General features: G+C 38.1%; 1 protein-coding gene across 4 annotated transcripts in view; it reads right to left on the reverse strand.

Moving 5' to 3' along the window:
- Nucleotides 1-20,569, reverse strand: part of Macrod2 (mono-ADP ribosylhydrolase 2) — a 1,907,927-nt gene that overhangs the window by 1,478,369 nt on the left and 408,989 nt on the right. For all 4 annotated transcript variants that reach the window (XM_041670251.1, XM_041670250.1, XM_041670249.1 and 1 more), the window contains exon 4: nt 8,451-8,480. In XM_041670251.1, the coding sequence (XP_041526185.1) occupies nt 8,451-8,480 (30 nt within the window). The remainder of the gene's footprint in view (nt 1-8,450; nt 8,481-20,569) is intronic.

A 20,569-nucleotide genomic window follows, 5' to 3' on the forward strand; every position in this document is an offset into this window, starting at 1 on the left:
AATACATTTTAAGAAATTCTTGTAAGTTAATAAAAATATTTTTTTAAAAAATTACACCTCAGAAATTCAAGAATCTTCAACTCTTTGAAGTAGGCTCTCAGTAAGATCACCCTCTCTTGGACACTGACCTCAGTAGCCTACAGACTCTCCAGGTTCCTTTCACTGATACCTGTACAGCCAGTCAAGTGGTATCTGTGAAGACACCGCCTCTTCCCTGTACCTTCCAAGGTTGACTACCACTCTCTCTATATATTCAACAGCTCCTGTTAGGTGTCTCATTCTAACTTAGTTCTCAAATCTCACTGCCTGCCAATTATAAATTCTTCTCTGTTGGATCTCTTGCTTCTTTCTTGAGTCAAGGATGGGCTGGAACATGAAATAATGCTATTTTATTGGTCCTCTCCATATGCACCTTAACTGATGGGCTCAGTTCAGTCTTGCCTTAAGGCTATATTTAGGTTCCCTTCTGCTGGCCTAGCAAGTGTTATATGAAACTGGAATGCCCCTTTCTCGAGTACATAATTGATTTATTCTTTGAGCATTGACATGTTTGAAATAAAGGTTTCTCAAAACACCTCCTGCATAGATGAAATGAACTGCTGATGGAATGATCTTCTTTATAAATAAATACACACACATATGTGTATATATATATATATATATATATATCCTGGGCTTATTTGTGGGTAATTAACAATTATCTGTATTATCTTTCTATAAAAAAGAAACTCTCTTCTACCACATGTGGGTATTGTGAGCTTTGTTACCCCACAATTCCGGTTATTCCCCTTTATTTGAATACAGCATCACCACATCGTGCAATTATCCGGCACCTTTCATCTTTCAGGCTTACACCATAATGATAATAATAATGACAACTGCAGTAATAACCATTTATCCAACACTTTGTATTTAAAAAACACTTCACAATGAGCAATTAGTTATTCCACCCCAGTGAAGTAGTTTGGTATCATTATAATCATCTTTCCAGAGGTGGAAACTAGTATGCAAAATAATGAATTTGTCTTAATTCATGAAAAAATTAACAACTTTGAGCTAAGTGAGGAGCTGTAACAGTACAGACACTCACGGTGGGGCTCCCCAGGACTGGAATCCAGAGATTGCAAGGATTCGCCTTCACTGAGAACTGCCAAGATTAATCTGTCTGGAGAGCCTATTGGATAGCTATGGTTTGGGGAATAAATGAAGGAAGTGTCAGATAATGAAATAACATTCTTAACAGCGCCAAAGGCATGAAGGTTTCGCTAGTTGCTCCCAAGGAAACTTCCCCACTCTGTGTTGCCAGGAAACTACATCAAATACAGTAAGCTGCATGCTGGCATCTAGCTGTCCCAGAACACAACGGGCTTTAAGCACAGTATTTTATCAGCACTTCCGTTTCTCACCATGCGCATAGAGTCCGGCTTCAGACATTCATGGGGATACGTGAAAGATATTCAAAATAGGAACTCAATAGATTTCCTGTGTATGGTTTTGAAAAGATTATATTTTAGCACAGATATTCAAGAACTATACAACAGCTACCATGTGATGAGAACTCATGTGTGTGTCTGTATGTGTGTGTGTGCATGTGTGTGTATGTGTTTGTGTTTGTGTGTGTGTGCATTGGTACCTCTTAGAGTACTTTATAACTGTAAATCATTTGCTTTGAAATATTAACTTGTACTTGTAGGAAGTTAGTTCCCATTTAGTTAGCCAAACACAGCAGGAGAGCATATAAAAGACAGAATTTTGACTAGGGAATTGAATTCCTACAACTGAAAAGATGACTTTGATTGTTTTGATATTTTTAATATTTTTGTAATTACATTCTATCTTAAAGCATCATTACATAATTTAAGCACTTTCTGGAAGAATTCAATACCTTTATATTTTAAAAATTAATTATCAAAAATATACAAAATAACATAAAATATTTTCCAGCTATAAATTGATCTAAAAGTTCAAATGCAAAAATAAGAATGGAAATGCATTCAAAAGGAGAATCTAGCTGAAACACAAGTAAATAAGATTTTTATAAACTGGCAATCTTTGGAAGAATATAGCCTGTAAATATTAATAATAATGTGTCAATGACAGGCTGCTTAGATTAATAGGCTAAAAGAAAAAAACTTACTCATAAAATAAATTTTGAAAAAAGAAAGTAGTAACTACAAACACTTGTCATTTGGTGAGACGTGACTGAAACATGCCTTTCTATGTGTTCTTTGGAATTTAAACATCCTGTTTTAATTCCTCACCTATACACCTATACATTCTTCTCCGTATCTCTCATGTAAAATAATGTACTGTGAAAAGTTATGTGAGTCTGTCTTTGCCAGTTCTTTAAACATGAAAGATAATACAATGATTAAAAATAATTACTATGAAAATACCCACAGCACCCTTGGTTGGCCGCCTAAACATTTTCTTAAGTTTTGGTTCTTTTTTTTTTTTCACCAGAGAATTACTCAGATAAAGTGATTAACTTTCAAGAGCAAAATAGACAAAACCAAAATATCTAATATGCTGATAATCCAAGATGAAAAATAGTGGTATTTTCTCAGTATTTCCTGTATTGTAGGCTTCTACACTATAGCCCATTATGGTGTAAAAGAAACACACTACTCTCAAAAAGTTTACCCCTGTCGAGAGAACACTCACCCAGGGCTACAATGAGAAGGAGTACCTAATCCTCTAGGGCACCCCTCTAAACTGATGGGGAGATCCCCCTTAGAAGACAGTTGGGTACACATAGAGAAATAGAAGTAAACTTATACACTTTAGTCTGTTCACAGAGGGATCCATATGACCAGAGTGGCAGATCAGACAGTCATGATGTTAGAGGGGGTCAAGGCAGACAACTTGATTCGGGACTGCTCTTGCCACCTTTCTTTATGGGTAAAAACATCTGCAAGCCCTTTGGATGAATGGCAGGAATGAGAAGGGCAGCCACGTTAAGCCAGACTTCCAACTGACATGAAATAAGCTCATGGACAATGAGGAAAGCCTGGCTTTGGAGATGGGGGCTAGGTGAGAGATGCCGTGCAAGTGAAGTGAGCATGTGTTGGCAGTCTGTGTTGATGACAGCTGTCAGGGCACACTAGTGGCTCTGGTGCTTGTTTCATGCCAACACCACCAGCACCGGAGCTCTGACTTCCGTTCTGTCTAGACACATTCGCCCCATCTGGAGTGCCATTCCTGGACCATTGAAGGGAACTGCTTAATCAAGGTCTAGAGAAGAATGGTAAGAAGGCTAGAGAAAGACATGCAAGACACACTGCTGTACAACAGGAAGCACATTCAAGAGAGCCATTCTTTGTTCCTAGAAAAATACTACCTCTCATAGCATAACTCTTCTGGGAAGATTTCCTTGACCACTCCAAAATATTGACTTCTATTCCTGCTTCATTTGTCCTATGTGTCAAATACCTCTCATTCTTCAAATGCTTATTGTATAAATAAATGAATTCTAACAGTGCTTCGTTCTAAGACTCTTCACTACTTAATATCAACCAAGTACAAAAGAGGTAACCCGTGGTTTGAAGGGAAGAAGGGAGAAGAGAAAAACTAAAAATGGGTTGAGATTAATGTGTAGGGGGAAGTTCTGGGGCCCATCCTGGCCCATGAGCTCTGTACCCTTCCCTTTCTTCCATCACATCTGGTCCCCAGGATCCACTCTCGCAGACTTCACTACCTGCAGTGCCTAGGAGCTATGCCACCAGAGATGGTTTAAATTTAAACCTAAATTTGTATGGCTTAATGGCTCTACCCTGCAGTTCTGCTCCCTGCTTAAACAAAATGCAACACCCTCTTGGTTTCTCCTGCCCTGCTGCTCTCCCAGGCTGGAGAGACGTCACTATTCCCCCAGGCCTAGGGCTGGGACATTCTACCTGCTGAGTGCAGAGCAGCTGGTGAACTCACGACCAGCCAGGCTTCACTCAGCCCTGACAGACAAGCATCAATACCATGCCCTACCCCCTGCAAACTGGCCTTGGTTCCTGGCTATTGGCCATTATCCTAGATTTCTCCCAGCATGCCAGACACCTGGATACATGTGGAGGGTTAATGGTGTAGGAAATAAGGAATCAGTGTAGGGATGTATGATGTACAATGAAACACGGAAACTAAGTAGGGATTTTGAACAATGTAGTGATGCATGTATAGTGTAACTCATTCTGTATGTGGAGGAAGGGTAAGAGGACACTCCATTCTCTTGTGAATGGTTAACAGGCCATCCACGGGCTGGTCAGATAAAGGCACTCGCTGTGTAAGGTTGTCAGTGTGAGTGCCATCCACAGAAGTCACACCTGGTAGCAGAGCATGTATGTACCTATATTCACACACGTGCACAAACGTGCACACACGCACGCACAAATAATAACCACACTAATACTTCTGGTAGTAGTAATACATATTCTAGTAAAGATTTAATCCATGAACATTGACTCAACCATATTAACACACACTTAGAGGCTCTTTGAACTGTAATTCTGGGTAACAACCCAAAGGCTGTGTGCGAGAACACTTTTTAAGTAAACTATTCTGCCTTTTAGAGAAAGCATCAAACGTTCATTAGGTTAATATCCATGGTATAATTTCAAGTCAAAAGATCCACATTGAAAGGGTCCCTAGGACACTGGGGAGAATGTGGGAAATTATAATTACACTGCTAACTCTGCCACAGGGAAAGTGTACATCGATTGGGTAATCAATAATCAATATTGCACAAACAGTAGTTAACCAACAAATATTAGCTATGGAAGTGGATGACGAAATTAATCTTGTGTAGGTGGAAATTGACAGCCAGTATGTGACAGAAAATGATTATGACTTAATTCCTCTTAAGCATGGACTTGGTATTTACTTAACATGAACTGTCTTGACACACAAAATGGTCATTAGTAACAAACCAGAATTAGAAATTTTGTGCAGGTAGAACTGTTGAGCAACTTAAGAAAAGCTGCTGCTAATCTAGGACCACTAAATATTTTATTCCTATTTGGACACACCTAGAAATTATAAAAAATGTATAAAAAGCAAAAATAATTTGGGGGTAGGGAAGGTCCAAAGAATGTGTCTCATTTTCATTCCAGGCGAGTGGCTCTCCATGTATTTCATCCCAGGCTGAGTGTTAAGTTTTCATTTGGCAATGCTTACCTACTCTCAACCTGGCATAGAGTCCTCAAGGATAACGTATAGAGTTGGAATATTAATACAAATAAAAGTGTTTCATAAAGAGTTTTTTATCATAGATGCAGAAATGATTAAAATGACAAATAGATAATGATGGGAAAAGACATTAATTTGCACTATTAGGAACTGTCACTCAAAATATATTATGCTTCAGGTGCTTTCACAGACAAATATGCAAGAAAATAGAAAATCCTGTAGACAACACCCTGGACAGTTTCAATCATGAGGCTCTGCTTCATGTTAGTTACTGTAGAAATGGAACAGACATTATCTAAAGCCAGAGGTTATAAAGTTTGTTCTTGTTTATTATATAATCTCCTGATGGAGCTGAGAAATTAGTTCTTTAATTCTAGTGGTTTCTTCCTACTAATATACTTTTCCATAAGAATTAAGGCTGTGCATGATGACTTCTTTTGTATTACATGTTCCAAAATACCGGTGTGTAGAACCTTATGCATACAAGACATCCTTATTGCAGGTGACTGAGCATGGACTGTAATGTTTTCAAAGACTGATTGACTTTCAGATACAAGAAAAGACATATGAACCTGAGCACAACCCAAGGGTAGCATAAGATGGTAATGGACTTGTTCTCTGCAGATTTGCTTTTTCTATCTATGGACAGATTCTACGAATACCAGGGAAATGAATGAGAGGAGGCAAATACATGCAGTGATGTAGATGATGCTTTTCTTAACTTATTTTCAAGAGTCTCAATCTGCTTTGATAATCTGAAAGGACACATAATGCTTGTTCTTTATTGGATAATTGGAAGCTCTTAATTACAAACAGCAATGAGAGGATCTCAAAGATTGGTTATAGGATAGGAAAGTCAAAATCCAGTGCAGAGAGCTCAGAATGTTCCTTTTGTTTCATTTTTTGAATAAAACCTTCGAAAAACCAAGTTTGTACTTGAAAACAATTTTGGTAATTCTAGAAGTATATGAATGAATTTAAAATTATTGATAACCCGTTTTAAGGGGAAAACAGTACTGTCTTAAAAACTTGTAATTTGCCTTTACGATACCTCTGAGTTCCTAGATTTATGGTTCAGAAACTGTAAATCCTGATGAATTTGGGAGTCATGTAGAAAAAGACAATAAAACTTATATATTTGGGACACAGAAAATTGAGTCTGTCTAACTGTCATACTACTGCTTAGATGTACCTTCTTCACTAGGCTGGAAACACCATAAAGAGTGTAGACAGTCTCTAGAGCCAATTATTTTTCCTCACACCAGCCATGCATATGAACATTTAAACAAAGCCACTTGAGAACAGAAAAGTGATCATTATGGCAGGTGTATACATGCAGCTCATTGCTCACTCGACCTTCTCTCCTCTTCCTCTACAGTAAGCAGAATAATTGTTTTTGATGAGCATATTGCTCCTAAAACCAAAAATTACTAGGAATGCTAGGAATGAATATCTTACCAAAGTCAGTATAATGTGATATTTAAGGGAAATCTGCTTAAAGATAAAAGAAAATCGACTCATCCCTGAAGATAACAGTTTCTGCTTTTTTTATCCATCCTTGTCCACACTTTATTTATGATAGCTTCCAGCACCAACAGTGTTTAAAACCTTGGGGTATTGAAGCAGAAAGCTAGGAGAGGAGAACAGAAAAGTGTGTAAGGCTTGATGATACCATGGATTACCATGCAACCAATCCAGGGTATCTGCAGAATGTGTTTATGGGAAACACAAATGCATCTCTAATCTTTAAAGTATAAGTGTTTGGGGGCTCTTCTCCATTATGAGTAGCTAAAGTGATTTCAACTAATAAAATTGGTTGACTCGTTCTTTAAAAATAATTAAAAGCAATAAATGAATCATCTAACTAATTTGTTGCCACGAGTTGATAAATGTACTCGTGCAAACTCCATTTTAAAATTACACTTTACCTATTAGTCAGGTCTCCTAAAATACTTGTGGGTCTTTGAAGAAAATCACTCCTATGGACAATTTGTCTTAAGAATGTTTCTTCATACACTGTACTGGGTGGGAGCGCAGATTCCTTAGGGCAAGATTCCAAGCCCTAAGGAAAATTTTCCCTTCTGATCTCTAAAACTACAGTAAAATGTACAATGGAAAAAAAATTCTGTAGAGTTTATTTTTAAAAATAATTTGTGGAAGACAAAATAAACAGTTATTAATCCCCTACTCTTCTATCTCATAGCAGACATTCTTGCTAAATCATCACAACACTTTAGAAAGGGAATGCCACTCATGTTGTATTTTGGGGAAGGCATGGGGTGTTAAGTAGCTCTTTCATGTTGTTTATACAATACCCAACTTCAATCCCACACTTTCGCATGCTAATATAGGACATGCACTGACATGTGACAGAATAGGCAGCATTTTCAACTTTAAAGAGTTTTTTCATCATTCCAAATTCAAAAGGTTCCATTAAAATTGAACAATGATATTTTTATTTCTAAGAAAAAGGTATACTAGGATCTTCTGTTAAGGCCAGGACATATTTAAATGCCTTAAAGCAATGCACAGTCCTACCTACTACCTGCCAACTATGTGAGAAAGAAAACCAATATCAAAACAGGGAGGAGGGAGGGGATGGGGGGAAAGAGAGAGACTAAGCCAATACTGAACATCTGGATCTACTGTGACAATGACCCTACCCTAACAGTCTCTCCCCGGCATAGTATACATACTGCACCTACAAAAGCATTTTTATTCCCAACCTGGAAAAAAAAAACCATAGTTGCTGTGGATTCTAGCATATAAAATTCTGCAATGTGGGAATCTCTCCCTCTCCTTTCACTTTGAAGACTTTCGCTTTCTTCTCTGACCTAACACAAAAAGTAAAGCATCAAAAGTCATTTCTTTTATAGTTTTCCAAAGAAGTGGATGAGATATTAAGATCTCACGGCACAATGTCATGAAAAGCAAAACCAAGCAATTATGATTAAAAAGAAAAGAAGACGGAGCCTCCAAACATACTGGCATCTTAGCATTCATATTAGCACCAACGCTCATCTTCTATGTGTGTGCTAATGTCAAGAGATTATAGCCTCCGTGTGTGTCCCTTACATCAGAGATGACAAGAAGAAAAAACAGTTAAGAGTAATTTTTCAAACCAGAGCATTTCCATTACAAATATTTTCTGGGATGCTAGTTTTGCAGTTAGTAACTATAGCAAAATTAGCTTGCTGTAAGTATTAGAGAGCTTGCTAATCATCTTCTCGTTAATATAACAAAAATGGATTTGAAGTTAAGTCAAGTTCAGGACTTACCACCTCCTCCTCCAAGAAGACTGGCATTTGCTGTTAAGGAAAAGAAAAGATATTGTACTTTAAAACATATAGGAAACACAGTGTAGCAGAACAGTTGAAACAGAAACTAGTAATGATCATGTATCTTACTTGAAGACATATATAGAATATATGGATTTTCATACAAAGACGTCGTCACTGAAAATTATTGTTTCCTTATTTTATCTCCTTTTTCTCTTCAAATACCTATGTTCATATGTTTCCTTGTAACAAAGTTAAGTACACATATAAATTGCTATGTTCATATGTTTTCTTGTAACCAAGTTAAGTACATACACTGTGTGTGTGTGTGTGTGTGTGTGTGTGTGTGTGTGTGTGTGGCTATATTCAGATATTTCCTTGTAACCAAATTGCAAGTACAAACACACAAACACATATATGTCTATGATCATATGTTTCTTTGTAAACAAGGAAAGCACATATTTAAAGTTTTTTATTCCTCATCTGTATCTAAATTGATCTTCTGAGTTTTCGATTTTATAAAATGTAGATACAACAAAGCTACTTAGGCAATTTCAGTGATTTAAACGGACAATGTAACAAGAAAATATAATGATAATTTAAGCTAAATTAACCATCATCAAACAAAACAATCTCTAGAAATTTTGCTGCAATAAGAAGTCAAAATTCACAGATCTGGAGAGGACAATAATCAACTTTATATGGAAAAAAAAAATCCAGGATAGCCAAAACAATCCTATACAATAAAGGATCTTCTGGAGGCATTACCATCCCTGACATCAAACTCTATTACAGAGCTACAGTAATGAAAACAGTGTGGTACTGGCATAAAAACAGAGAAGTCGACCAATGGAATCATATAGAAGACCCGGATTTTATCCCACAAACCTATGAACACCTCATTTTTGATAAAGGAGCTAAAAGTATACAATGGAAGAAAGAAAGCATCTTCAACAAATGGTGCTGGCACAACTGGATGTCATCCTGTAGAAGAATGAAAATAGACCCTTATCTATCACCGTGCACAAAACTCAAGTCCAAATGGATTAAAGACCTCAATATCAGCCCGAACACACTGAACCTGATAGAAGAGAAAGTGGGAAGTACCCTACAGGAGATGGGCACAGGAGATCGCTTCCTATGTATAACCCCAGAAGCACAGACATTAAGGGCAACATTGAATAAATGGGACATACTTAAACTGAGAAGCTTCTGTAAAGCAAAGGACATAGTCACTAAGACACAAAGGCAACATACTGACTGGGAGAAGATCTTCACCAACCCCACAACAGACAAAGGTCTGATCTCCAAAATATATAGAGAACTCAAGAAACTAGACTTTAAAATGCTAATTAACCCAATTAAAAAATGGGGCACTGAACTGAACAGAGAATTCTCAGCAGAGGAAGTTCAAATGGCCAAAAGACACTTAAAGTCGTGCTCAACTTCCTTAGCAATCAGGGAAATGCAAATCAAAACAACTTTGAGATATCATCTTATACCTGTCAGATGGCTAAAGTCAAAAACACCAAGGATAACCCTTGCTGGAGAGGCTGTGGAGGAACGGGTACCCTCATCCATTGCTGGTGGAAATGCAATCTTGTGCAACCACTGTGGAAGTCAGTGTTTCGGTTTCTCAGGAAATTCGGGATCAACTTACCCCTGGACCCAGCAATACCACTCCTGGGAATATACCCAAGAGATGCCCTTTCATATGACAAAAGCATTTGTTCAACTATGTTCATAGCAGTATTATTTGTAATAGCCAGAACCTGGAAACAACCTAGATGCCCTTCAATGGAAGAATGGATGAAGAAAGTATGGAATATATACATGCTAGAGTACTACGCTGCGGTAAAAAACAATGACTTCTCGAATTTTGCATGCAAATGGATGGAAATAGAAAACACTATCCTGAGTGAGGTGTCCCAGACCCAAACAGATGAACATGGGATGTACTCGCTCATAATTGGTTTCTCGCCATTAATAAGAGCCACGGAGTCTACAATAGGTGAACCTAAAGAAGCTAAGTAAGAAGGTGAACCCAAGGAAAAACATATAGTTATCCTCTTGGCTAAGGGAAGTAGACCAAATTGCCGGGGAGAAAATTAGGATCTTGGGGGTGGGGTGGGATGGGGGTAAGGTGAGATGAGGAGAGAAAAGGTAGAAGGGAAGGAGGGGGGACTTGGGGAATCAGGAGAATTGGGATAAAGGAAAGGTGGATAGGGGAGCACGGAACCACAATTCTTAGTTAAGGGAGCCACTTTAGGGTGGGCAAGAGATTTGACCCTAGAGGGGCTCCCAAGTGCCCAAGATGAGGTTCCCAGTTAGTTCCTTGGGCAGCTGAGGATTGGGAACCTGAAATGACCCTATCCTAGAGCAATACTGACGAATATCTTGCATACCATCATAGAACCTTCATCTGGTGATGGATAGAGATAGAGACAGAGACCCACACATGAGCACTGGAGTGAACTCCCAAGGTCCCAATGAGGAGCAGAAGGAGGGAGAACATGAGCAAAGAAGTCGGGACCACGAGGCGTGCACCCACCCACTGAGACAGTGGAGCTGATCTACTGGGAGCTCACCAAGGCCAGCTGGACTGTGATCGAAAAAGCATGGGATAAAACCGGACCCTCTGAACATGGCGAACAATGAGGGCTGATGAGACGCCAAGGACAATGGCACGGGGGTTTGATCCTACTTAATGTGCTGGCTTTGTGGAAGCCTAGCCAGTTTGGATGTTCACCTTCCTAGATATGGACGGAGGGGGGAGGACCTAGGACTTACCACAGGGCAGGGAACCCGGACTGCTCTGTGGACTGGGGAGGGAGGGGGAGAGGAGTGGGGGAGGGGGAGAAGGGTGGGAGGAGGGGGAGAAGGGTGGGAGGAGGGGGAGGGAAATGGGAGGCTGGGAGGAGGTGGAAACTTGTTTTTTGTTTATGTTTTTTTTCTTCTTTTCTTAATAAAAAAAAGAAACAAAAAAAAGAAGTCAAACTTTACTAAACCAACAGATTTATTTTTTAGACTATTTGGGAGAACAATAGAAACATTAAATACTGATATGTGAATTCTCACCTATTTATTCAGAAATTTAGCCTATGTATTCCTGGAAGGCAAAAAAATATAAGATAATTCTAAGGAATTAATATTACAAAGGATATTTATATATGTAAGGCTAAGGGAATACAGTGAGAGCGGGGACAGAAAGAGTCCAAGAGCCAGATGGGAAAGAGACAGGCTAAGAAATGCTATCTTTTAGGCAAGACAGAGACATTGCAATCATGAACCCACAACTGCAGGTTGTCAATATACTGCATTGAGCTTTATTTCATACACTTACAAATCATTGGCACTGTTTATGCATGTTTTATAAAAGATTTTTCAGCATTATAAAAGCAGGAGGCAACCACAAGTTAACAAAAACTTAATAAATTATTTAGGAAAGAGGAGTCTTTTGGTTGAATTTTTGTGTGCATTTCATGAAATCATGCATTGTCAAAACGTTAGAGAAGTATAAATCATTAGTATTAGTGCTTCAATCAATAAATAATGGATCATGTGCAAGACATGTGCCCATATTCACAGGTCAATTAATTAGACTAAATGTTTGATGATGTACTGCTACTCCAATACTAAAGAGAAAATCATAAAAACACATAGACACAAATGCCTTAGGAGGTACTTTCAATATGTCAATATCAGATCATCAAACTCTGTCTTCTGTAACCTTCTAAGTATAGAACTGTCTAACCATGACTCTCCCTTTCCCCTCAGACCTTTCTCAAAAACACAAGCAGAGTAGAGGTGCTACTAACCAATCAGAAACTGAACTTCCTTCTGATATCATCCTACCACTTACATTTCCAAACCCCTCTGTTGTCATACCAAAAAGGTATTGTATTTACACAAACACTATCTAGAGTTTAATATTGTGCCCCAGATCCAGCTTGTGACTACTAACAAGGTCATTTTGTTGCAGAGCCTAAAAACAATACTGAAAATTCTCATTTGTCAACTCCTTCCTGGTAGGTGGATTCCATGACCAAATCATATCTCTTGGTTACTCTAGCCATTCCCTCAAATCTTACAGCATTTTTAAAACCACATGGTATTTTGCACACCTGCTTTCCACACTGTTTGACTGAGAATTATCTGCCTGTGGATTTTCAAGGCTCCTGACATTCCATCTGCTGTCTTCCAATTTTCAGACACTCATTCATTAGAAAAAAAATATACCTAACAACAAATAACAACAAAAATAAGCAATAACTCTTTACTGAACACATCAAGCCGAGGAGCACAACAATGTGTTGTCGTCTATTTTGGTCCACCATTCATCAATAAAGGTGGAGGTGGTGTGTTTCCAGAGCCCCACCCAGAGCCCATCTGTTTAACCAGGCACTTTTCCAGTGGATTGAGTAGGAGTAGGTGTAGGATTTAGGCTTTCCATCCTTGCCAACCATCAAGTCATTTTATATCAATGTGGCTCATGTCTAGATGAGGCTATCTTTAACACAAATATAAAAGTAATTTTCTTCAGTAAAATTGCCAAAAATAGGCAAAGTGACTTCTAATATGGCATTGCCCCCATAAAGCACCTCAATTACTATCCAGACTCACTAGGCAGACAAATTAATATTTCTTACATTTCAAGGAAAGAAAATGATTTTTGTGGGTTCAAAGTTAATTTCTTAACTATTTATAATGAATTAATACATATCCCAATTAGATTAAAAGTTCCTTGAAAATAAGATTTGAACTTACTAGTTTGTTCTGTATCAAATCATTTCTAAATACATGTTTTAAATTGTGAGATAACTGATGAGCTTAGCCAATTCTCTTTTCATATAAGAAGTACTTATTTGCTGAAGTACAGAAGAACAGATCTTTGGCCCTAGATAGTCTCTAAAATCAAATACTATTATAGAGCTCTTAAAGTTTATTTGAAATGCTTATAACTCAAAGCATATGAAATATATTTATATATTCATCAAATTTTCTTTCCAAAATTACTGGTAATCTGCCCTAGGTTTTTCCAAGAGTGTCAGTAGCGGTGGGTGGCAGGAGATAAGACAAAAAATATTACTAACAAACATGTGTCATTATTTGTATAAAAAGATTTAGGAACTCTACTTTGAACATGCTCACTAATCAGCAATTTTCAAATTCCCTAAAATAAAATGCCCAATTTATTATTGGGGTAGGGAGCAAAACTGAAGTTATGGTAATCATTTGAGTGAATTCACAACTCACATGAACCATTCCAACTGAATGGAGCTGTGTTTTCACTTCAAACAAAACTATTTGTTTCAGTGAGATGAATATTCTAGGTATTTATGACATTAAAAATTTTAATATAAATAGGAAAACTGTTTCTTGAGGCTAATTTCATAGTGGCATACATGGTAAACTTGCAAGATAGATAGATAGATAGATAGATAGATAGATAGATAGATAGATGATAGATAGACAGATGATAGATAGATAGATGATAGATAGATAGATAGATAGATAGAATACATATTTTACATGTATATGTATATGTCCCAGTTTGCTCTCTATTTCTGAGATTAAAACCATTACCAAAAGCAACTTGGGAAAGAAAGGGCTTTTTGGCTTATATGGCCCAATAATCATATCACTAAGGGAAGTCGAGGCAGGAACTCAATGCAGGAACTGAAGCAGAGACCATGGAGGAGTGCTCCTTATTGACTAACTTTCCATGACTTGCTCAGCTTGCTTTACAAACCAGAATCACCTGCCATTAATTGCAGCATCCAAATGGTCTGGGCCCTCCCACATCAATCATCCTATACGCCAGTCAAACGGAGGCATTTTCTCAACTAACGTTCAATCTTCCCAGATGACACCAGGTTGTATCAAGATGACACAAAACTAAGCAGAACACTATAGAAGTGATCGAATTTAATGTCTGTGGGAATTTTATGTTCCTTTTAAACCCAAATTTAAGTTTTTAATAAAACTTACCAAATTTTTATAGGTATAAATATTCATACTTAATGTATTAAACCAAAACTTTAGTGCACTGTAGGAAGTATTTTCTTGGGCTAATCATCCTAAATAATAAAAGAATATGACAATTTCCAATATCATATTACTTTATTCCAAAATAAAATTTATTTAAAAATTACTTCCTTCATTTTTTCTTAAAAAAAATCATGTGCATATCTTATATAGAAAAGATTGGCAAAAAATTAAAATATAAAAGATAATATTCAAACCTGTAATAAAAATCATGGAGACACTGATCCAAAAGCCAGGCAACATTGATTTTAATTGTACATCAGTTAGTAAAGAACTCAGTAACTTGAACAAAGTCATTGTTATCTCATTTATAGTCCACCAGAAAACAATCAACCAGGAATAGCAAACAGGATTCGAATTCTTCTAATAATAATAATAATAAAACCTGGAATCTTTCTCATTTGATAAAGAACCTGGAAAAATTTTATACCCAATAAAAGATCTCTATGCATGATTTAGGGCTTTGGTCAGCAACATTAACAGCATAGCAGCCACCTTAGCTTACATTTCTGGGCCACAAGACCACTCAGTATTAACTGTTTGGGTGTAATAAAATCTTGTCAGAAACTCCTAGAGATCCCACTGAAATCAGGAACAAGACAAGGTTGTCCACTCTCTCCATATCTATTCAATATAGTTCTTGAGGTCCTAGCTAGAGCAGTAAGACAACAAAAGGAGATCAAAGGGATACAAATTGATAAATAAGTCAAACACTCACTATTTGCTGATGATATGATAGTTTACATAAGCGGCCCCAAAAATTCTACCAAGGAACTTGTACAACTCATAAAAACTTTCAGTAATGTAGCAGGATACAAGATTAACTCAGAAAAAATCAGTAGCCCTCCTTTACACAGATGATAAATGGACTGAGAAAAAAATCAGAGAACCATCACCCTCCACAATAGCCACAAATAGCATAAAATATCACAAAGTAACTCTAGCCAAAAAAAGTGGAAGACCTGCATGAAAAGAACTTTAAATCTTTGAAGAAAGAAATTGAAGAAGACACCAGAAAATGGAAAGACCTCCCATGCTCTTGGGTAGGTAGAATTAACATAGTAAAAATGGCAATCTTACCAAAAGCAATCTACAGATTCAATGCAATGCCAACCAAAATCCCAGCAAAATTCTTCAAAGACCTCAAAAGAACAGTACTCAACCTCATATGGAAAAGCAAAAATCCCAAGATAGCCTAAAAACAAGAATAAAATGAAAGAGTAATGTAAAAAAAAAAATTGTCCGATGCTTTAACAACTGCTTACTTTCATTCTTTAAAGTAAATGTATTCATTCTATGTATCTCATTATTATTTAGAGTCAGGGGTAGGGTACAGGCACACGCTTGTGTTGGTCAATGGACAATTTGAGATCATTGGTTGTCTCTTTCCACTGTGTGAGTCTCTATAATCAAATTCAGATAGTAGGCTAGACTGTGAGCATCTCTATCCACTGAACCATCTCACCAGCATTTTCTTTTAAATTTTTATTTATTTGTTTACTTATTCATTTATGTGTATGAGTATAATGCCTGCATGTAGGTCTGCACATCAATTGCATGCCTGATACACAAGGAAGTCAGAAGAGGGTGTCAGATTCTCTGAGGCTGGAGACACAAGCAGTTTCTACCATTTGAGGGCTGAGAACTAATCAGGTCCTCTGGAAGAGCAGTCAATACTCTTACCCAGTGAGCCATTTCTCCAGTAGCATTAAAACAAAACAAAACAAAACAAAAACAAAAAAAACAAAAACAAAACACCTTGAATGCTTCTTGAAGTTCATGAGTCTGAAAGAATGCAGTCTTATCTCCACAGTATTTATTTGTTTTCTAGATTCATTTCTATCTCACCCTAAACTATCTTGTCAAACGAGCAACAGGCTGGGAGACTAGTCTCTAAACACTGATCAAACGTGTTTGTGCAGGGCTTTTGTTTGCTTTTCATCGTATTATACAGGAAATTACACTTGTTTTCATCTGAACAGAATCCTGACCACCTAGCTCTGTTTATTTATTCTGATTTCTTATTACAATAGAGTACATGAGATGTCAAAATTATTGTTGGCAGCAACTTTCTCAGGAGCTCTGCTTAGAATACCAATTTCATTCACGACATGCTATTACCAAAGGAATGCCGTCCCTTATAATGACACAGATTTTATTTCCTATACTTTGAAGTTCAATGTAGGAAGTGCTTTAAAAAATTATAATCCCAAGCACGTGTCTGAGTCTAGAACACTTCATGTCAGGAGTGACCATCCCCCACTGACAGCTGTGGAAACACAAGCCACACAGACAAATGCAACCAGCAGTTTGGCAACAGCTTTAGGTTCACACTTGACTAGATTTACACCTTCCAAACAAATTCTACAGAATGCCAGAGGTTAGAGACAGCAGTATGACTGCCTGTTTGAAGTTGACAAAGAGAAAATTAAGAGTAGGCTTAAGTGCTTCTCATGTAGAAAACAGGCAGAGACACATGAGGAATACTTTCCATTTCATTCTTCCTGCAGAACTCAAAGGAACCACTGCTTATCCCAGGGTCTGTGTTGTAGAAACTGGAACTCACCTTGAGTAAGTTCCAAAGGTACAACACAAAACCCCTAGTGTTAATAAAGAGGCACCAAGGCACCAAATTACAAGAACTGCTTGAAATTTTTAAGAAAACTTCACAATAGAGAACAAAAATCAGCCGGACTGAAGTGCATGGGAGGAGTTACAGAGTTACAGCTGCCTGTTTTTGCAGCTTTTCGCACAGGCTGACTCGGGGTACTCAGCGATTTTGGAAAATTCTGAATTGACCGAATCCCTTCCCCCAGCCCACCCCCCAAAACAGGAAAATTCAAGATGATCAAGGATTGTTGACACACTTGTCTAGGATCAGCCAGTCAGGAGAACAAGCAGTAACATCAACTTGGATGTTTTACTAGTACCTTCTTCTCACTCCTACAGGCGTGCAAGAGCGTGTGTGTGTGTACACCCCCAAATTCCAAAGTGACTACACAGCCAATATACTTGAAATCTACTGAATACCACTTTACAGAAGTTCACTAAGTTGATGGTGAAGGAACAGATGCAACAGCAAGCAGCTCCTAACATCCCATGGTGAAGGTAGCTAACTCGAAGCCAGCAAATGTAGCATGCTCATCTCATGCCAGTCTCATCCTCTGGACAGTACATTCTGTAGCAACTGTAATTTCAGTAATAATAATACTGGCTCAGTTACAAAAGCTGGATTACTTGAGTAACCCACTCTGGCGTTTTCCAAACAAAGAATGGACAGCATTTCTAAATGGGGTAGCGGAGGTATGAGTTCAAATGTATTATGGCTGCAATAATACAAGAAATTTGAAGAGTAGGTTTAACTTGTCTTTGACAAGAAAGGTTTTGAACACAAACCAATATCCACTTGAAAACTGGAAGATGTTCTTTTTTTTGTTTTTGTTTTTTGTTTTTTGTTTTTTTTATTTATTTATTTAGGATTTCTGTCTCCTCCCCGCACCCGCTTCCCATTTCCCTCCCCCTCCCCCGATCAAGTCCCCCTCCCTCATCTGCTCGAAGAGCAATCAGGGTTCCCTGACCTGTGGGAAGCCCAAGGACTGCCCACCTCTATCCAGGTCTCGTAAGGTGAGCATCCAAACTGCCTAGGCTCCCACAAAGCCAGTACGTGCAGTAGGACCAAGAACCCCACTGTGATTGTTCTTGAGCTCTCATTATTCCTCATTGTCCGCTATGTTCAGCTAGTCCGGATTTATCCCATGCTTTTTTAGACCTAGGCCAGCTGGCCTTGGTGAGTTCCCGATAGAACATCCCCATTGTCTCAGTGTGTGGGGTGCACCCCTTGCGGTCCTGAGTTCCTTGCTCGTGCTCCGTCTCCTTCTGCTCCTGATTTGGACCATGAGATTTCTGTCCGGTGCTCCCATGGGGGTCTCTGTCTCTGTCTCCTTTCATCGCCTGATGAAGGTTAATATTCATGAGGATGCCTATGTGTTTGTCTTATCTGAGAGAATATGATATACTTTTAGTTTGAGTATATACTTTAAGTTTGACCACGTGCCTTTATATACATACTCTTTGGGGAGGCTGGCTAATTTGTTTCAATAAAACCAGCTAATACTTTTTTTAAAAAAAAAAAAAAAAGACTACTCGTCAGGTGGCGGTGGCGCACACCTTTAATGCCAGCACTAGAGAGGCAGAGGTAGGCGGATCTCTGTGAGTTCTAGGCCAGCCTGGACTACAAGAGTTAGTACCAGGACAGGCTCCAAAGCTACAGAGAAACCCCATATCGAAAAAAAAAAAACTACTGTACAGTTCCCTTGGTTCTTATTATATCCTCCTTATAATAATATATACCTTCAATTTCTCTGTGCAGTAAAAGTTTTGAAGGATTTCTTTTATATCCCACTGTAATTTAAGTAAATAAGTCAAAAGAATACTCCTCAGTTATAGCAATGGATGAAAAGATTGAAACACAAAGCACTTCCAAAGGAAACGAAATGGGACTAGTGGGCTTCCTTTCAACAATTTTGAAGTTGAAAAATCCATGAAGGCGGAGGTCACATTTGTTGGAATCAGCAAACCATGCGTGATTCACGACACCATGTATTGGATAAATATTTATTAAATGTGTAGGAGAATGAATGGAAGATGAGGGAATGGAAGAATGAGACAATAAAGCACATTTTGGGGAAAAATCAGAGGGCCACAATTTTGTACCTGAGTGCAACTATGTTAGGATGGAGCCAAGCAAATTTAGATCCAAAGCTGGAGTCTCTCATTGACCTTGAGCAAGTTCTCAAAGTCCAATTGATCAGCTAACCTCTGAGAGTCTCTTTTTGCTCATCAATTGTTTGATAAAAATAACAGCCATGTTGCAGCTTTGTGCAGAAGATTGAGAGTGGTGAGCTAAGCGACTGGCACCCTGGCATCTGACATGCCAAAGCTTCTTCCTATAAGGTCACCTCCTGAAGCTGTGATCTCTAATACACCACACTCTGACCCGTATCATTAAAAGCATCACGAACTAGCCTAAACTCTTGCAAAGTAATGGGCCATTCCATATCAAGAACTGCATTACCCTAGCCACACTATAACCTGCTCTGCTCTACGCTGTCACTGGGGTTGGTAGAGGAAGGTAGGACTTCGGCAGAAAGTCGAGCAAGGAACAGACCTTTATAGATTTATTTTGATATTTTTATTGTTATTTATTTATTTAAATAGCATTTTTTTTCATTTATTTTACATACCAACCAGTTTCCCCTCCCTTCTCTCTTCCAGTTCCCTCCATTGGCCAATCCACACCCCCTTCCTAAGTTCTATCTTTGAGGCAAGGTTCTTTAAAGATCCAGTTCTCAAAGAGTGGGTATCAGTATTTCTCATATTTTAACTGTTTACTTTCTTTCTTTCAGCTTATGCTAATTTCATTTAAAAAGACATATGATATCTTATGCCCCCGCATCTCTTTGTGAAGTCCATTTTCTGTGTGCTTCCTCTTACTCTGGCTCTTGCTGGGTTTAGCCACGGGTGCCCTGGCATGAGACGGTGAATTAAGAGAGAGTGCCTGACTCACTTTTGAAGGCTGACTTTGAGCGGATTATACCCCTTAAACGAAGGCTACTGCTCTAGTCAGAGCTCTTCAGTTTACTCCAAGCCTTTCTCTCTTTTGGGTTCTGACAACCTGTGCCTTCCCCCAGCTCTCTGGCCTGGAGTGGCAACAGCCATGTTGTTGGTAGCCCTTGGTTCTAAACAATTCCTTAAGGTTCTCCACATGGACACCTGATGCCAACTCTTAGACCTAACCTCTTTATAAATAAGCCCTCTTTTGAGTTATCCTAATTGATTGGTTTGATTTGAATTATCTTGGGACCTTGATTTAATGTGTATTCTTTATACAGATGGGTACTACTGGTGGCTAGCTGTCTTACTTTAGATTGTATAAGGCTTCATCCATTCCCTAAGCAATATAGGAAGCTTTTCCTACTTAATATATAGGCATATTAATATTACTATTTTTCATTAATTTTAATTACTATTTTTAATTAATATTAATATGTATTAACATTAAAATATATAAT

Source organism: Microtus oregoni, unplaced genomic scaffold, assembly GCF_018167655.1.
Source record: "Microtus oregoni isolate MIOR12 unplaced genomic scaffold, Mior012 000020F_ref0000438, whole genome shotgun sequence".
Taxonomy (NCBI): Eukaryota; Metazoa; Chordata; class Mammalia; order Rodentia; family Cricetidae; genus Microtus; species Microtus oregoni.